The 1,661-nt window shown below is 35.3% G+C and overlaps 1 protein-coding gene across 1 annotated transcript in view; it reads right to left on the bottom strand.

The window, feature by feature from the left end:
* LOC101512325 (THO complex subunit 2) overlaps positions 1-1,661 on the bottom strand; it is a 20,583-nt gene that overhangs the window by 3,748 nt on the left and 15,174 nt on the right. The window contains exons 25-29 of the mRNA XM_027335986.2: positions 869-1,475; positions 634-738; positions 307-462; positions 151-231; positions 1-81 (exon numbers count right to left, since the gene is read on the bottom strand). Of these exons, the coding sequence (XP_027191787.1) occupies positions 1-81; positions 151-231; positions 307-462; positions 634-738; positions 869-1,475 (1,030 nt within the window). The remainder of the gene's footprint in view (positions 82-150; positions 232-306; positions 463-633; positions 739-868; positions 1,476-1,661) is intronic.

Below are 1,661 nucleotides of genomic sequence, written 5' to 3'. Positions count from 1 at the left end.
TGCTGATGATTTAGTCGTAGACGGTGCAGCCTTCAAATCAAGATAACCCATACCAAATTCTTCGTCGGTAACCCAAGAAGACTGCATATTGGATAACATTAGTGTGCTAAAATATAGTACAAATAAGCTTGTAATAAGATAACAGCATACCTTCCTAGCAGCAAGTGCTGCTGCTACACCAGTTGCCAACACCTTAAGATCCTCTCTTTCATCACTTTTAATCTTCGCTACCTAGATGGGAGATGAAATTATTTTTAAAAACTGCATGTGTTCAAAATAACTAAGTTTAATATAAGGATAACTCACCCGCTTTTCAAGGTTTATCCCACTCTTCCGAGTAACAGGGAAAACACCAGAAATTTTAGTCAACATTATCAGAGCATTTCTAATCTCCATGTACTCGCTAGATTCCAGACACTGAATTAGTAACCGTGTGATTCTTTGACTCCATTTCCAATGTACCTATCAGCAATAAAAAAAGAAAATATGAAACGGTCCATATACAGAATTAGCTATCTTCGGTGAAGTCTGAAAGAAACAAGGTAAGCCCCCTATAAAATAACTGAGAAATATCTGAACATATGGAAGGAAAAAATTCTGAGCAGCTGTAAACTATCAAACTGATGAACTTGCCTTAATGAACTGTCCATATGTCACTCGCTGGCTATTTGGATATCTATAATAAACGGCAAATCCCGGCATGTTTCCACACTCACGTTCATAAATAGATTCATCACTCTGGAAATAATAAAAGGTAAAAACAAAATGATGAACCCAAACATTAGAAAAATTGAACATGACCTGAAAAGCACATAAAATTGTGAAAATAAAAACTATAAAAAGTAAACAAATAGTAAATATTATTTACCTTCCAACAGTAAGCAATCTTCAAAGTCTGATAGAGAAACCTGCCGAGCCTACCAACCTCGTATTCAGTGCAACAGCAAATCATTGGTTGAAGGGTCTTACAAATAAGAACATCTATGTGGTTGACTGTGTTAAAAAAAGGGGTTCCAAGGGAATGAAGTTTGTGTACAAACATAGCACAATAAACAGCATCTGGCATACTGAAAGTACAGCGTGGAAATATACAACGCTGAAGAAACTCCATGTTAATCTTCAAAGTATCGGGGCAGGAACTTAACCATTTGTCTTTTTCATGAGAGAGCCGTCTACTGACAGATGCAACATTTTCTTCATGTTTATGCAGTTCACTAATCAGACGATCAAGAGATTCTTGAATTCTTTCCTTTTCTTTCTTCCTCTTGGTGATTGCTGAGCTTGAATTGTCAGAAAGTTCTTCCAAAGATTTAAGACTAGCATGCAGCTTGGCTATTTCTGATTCGTAACGTTTTTTTGGAACGTACAGATCATATAATGTGAGACCCCAAAATGTTGCATATAGATCAGGAGATAAGCTATTCCATGCTTTTGAAGGCAACATGGTTTTAACAGTATCAAGAAGATATGACCAACTGTATGCAGTAATAAAATAGTAAATAAAATAATCCATAAAGTTGCAGAAATGAACTTTGAATGTCTTATCATATATCTGATACAGATAAAAAAAGTAACAGTTTAGGCCTAAGTTTTTCAAAATAAAAGACCTGACACAGTTTCACGTTGAAGTATAATGAGAAAGTTTTACGAAATACAGGGAA

Source organism: Cicer arietinum, chromosome 6 (genome assembly GCF_000331145.2).
Source record: "Cicer arietinum cultivar CDC Frontier isolate Library 1 chromosome 6, Cicar.CDCFrontier_v2.0, whole genome shotgun sequence".
NCBI lineage: Eukaryota > Viridiplantae > Streptophyta > Magnoliopsida > Fabales > Fabaceae > Cicer > Cicer arietinum.
This window is presented reverse-complemented; position numbering and strand designations above follow the sequence as displayed.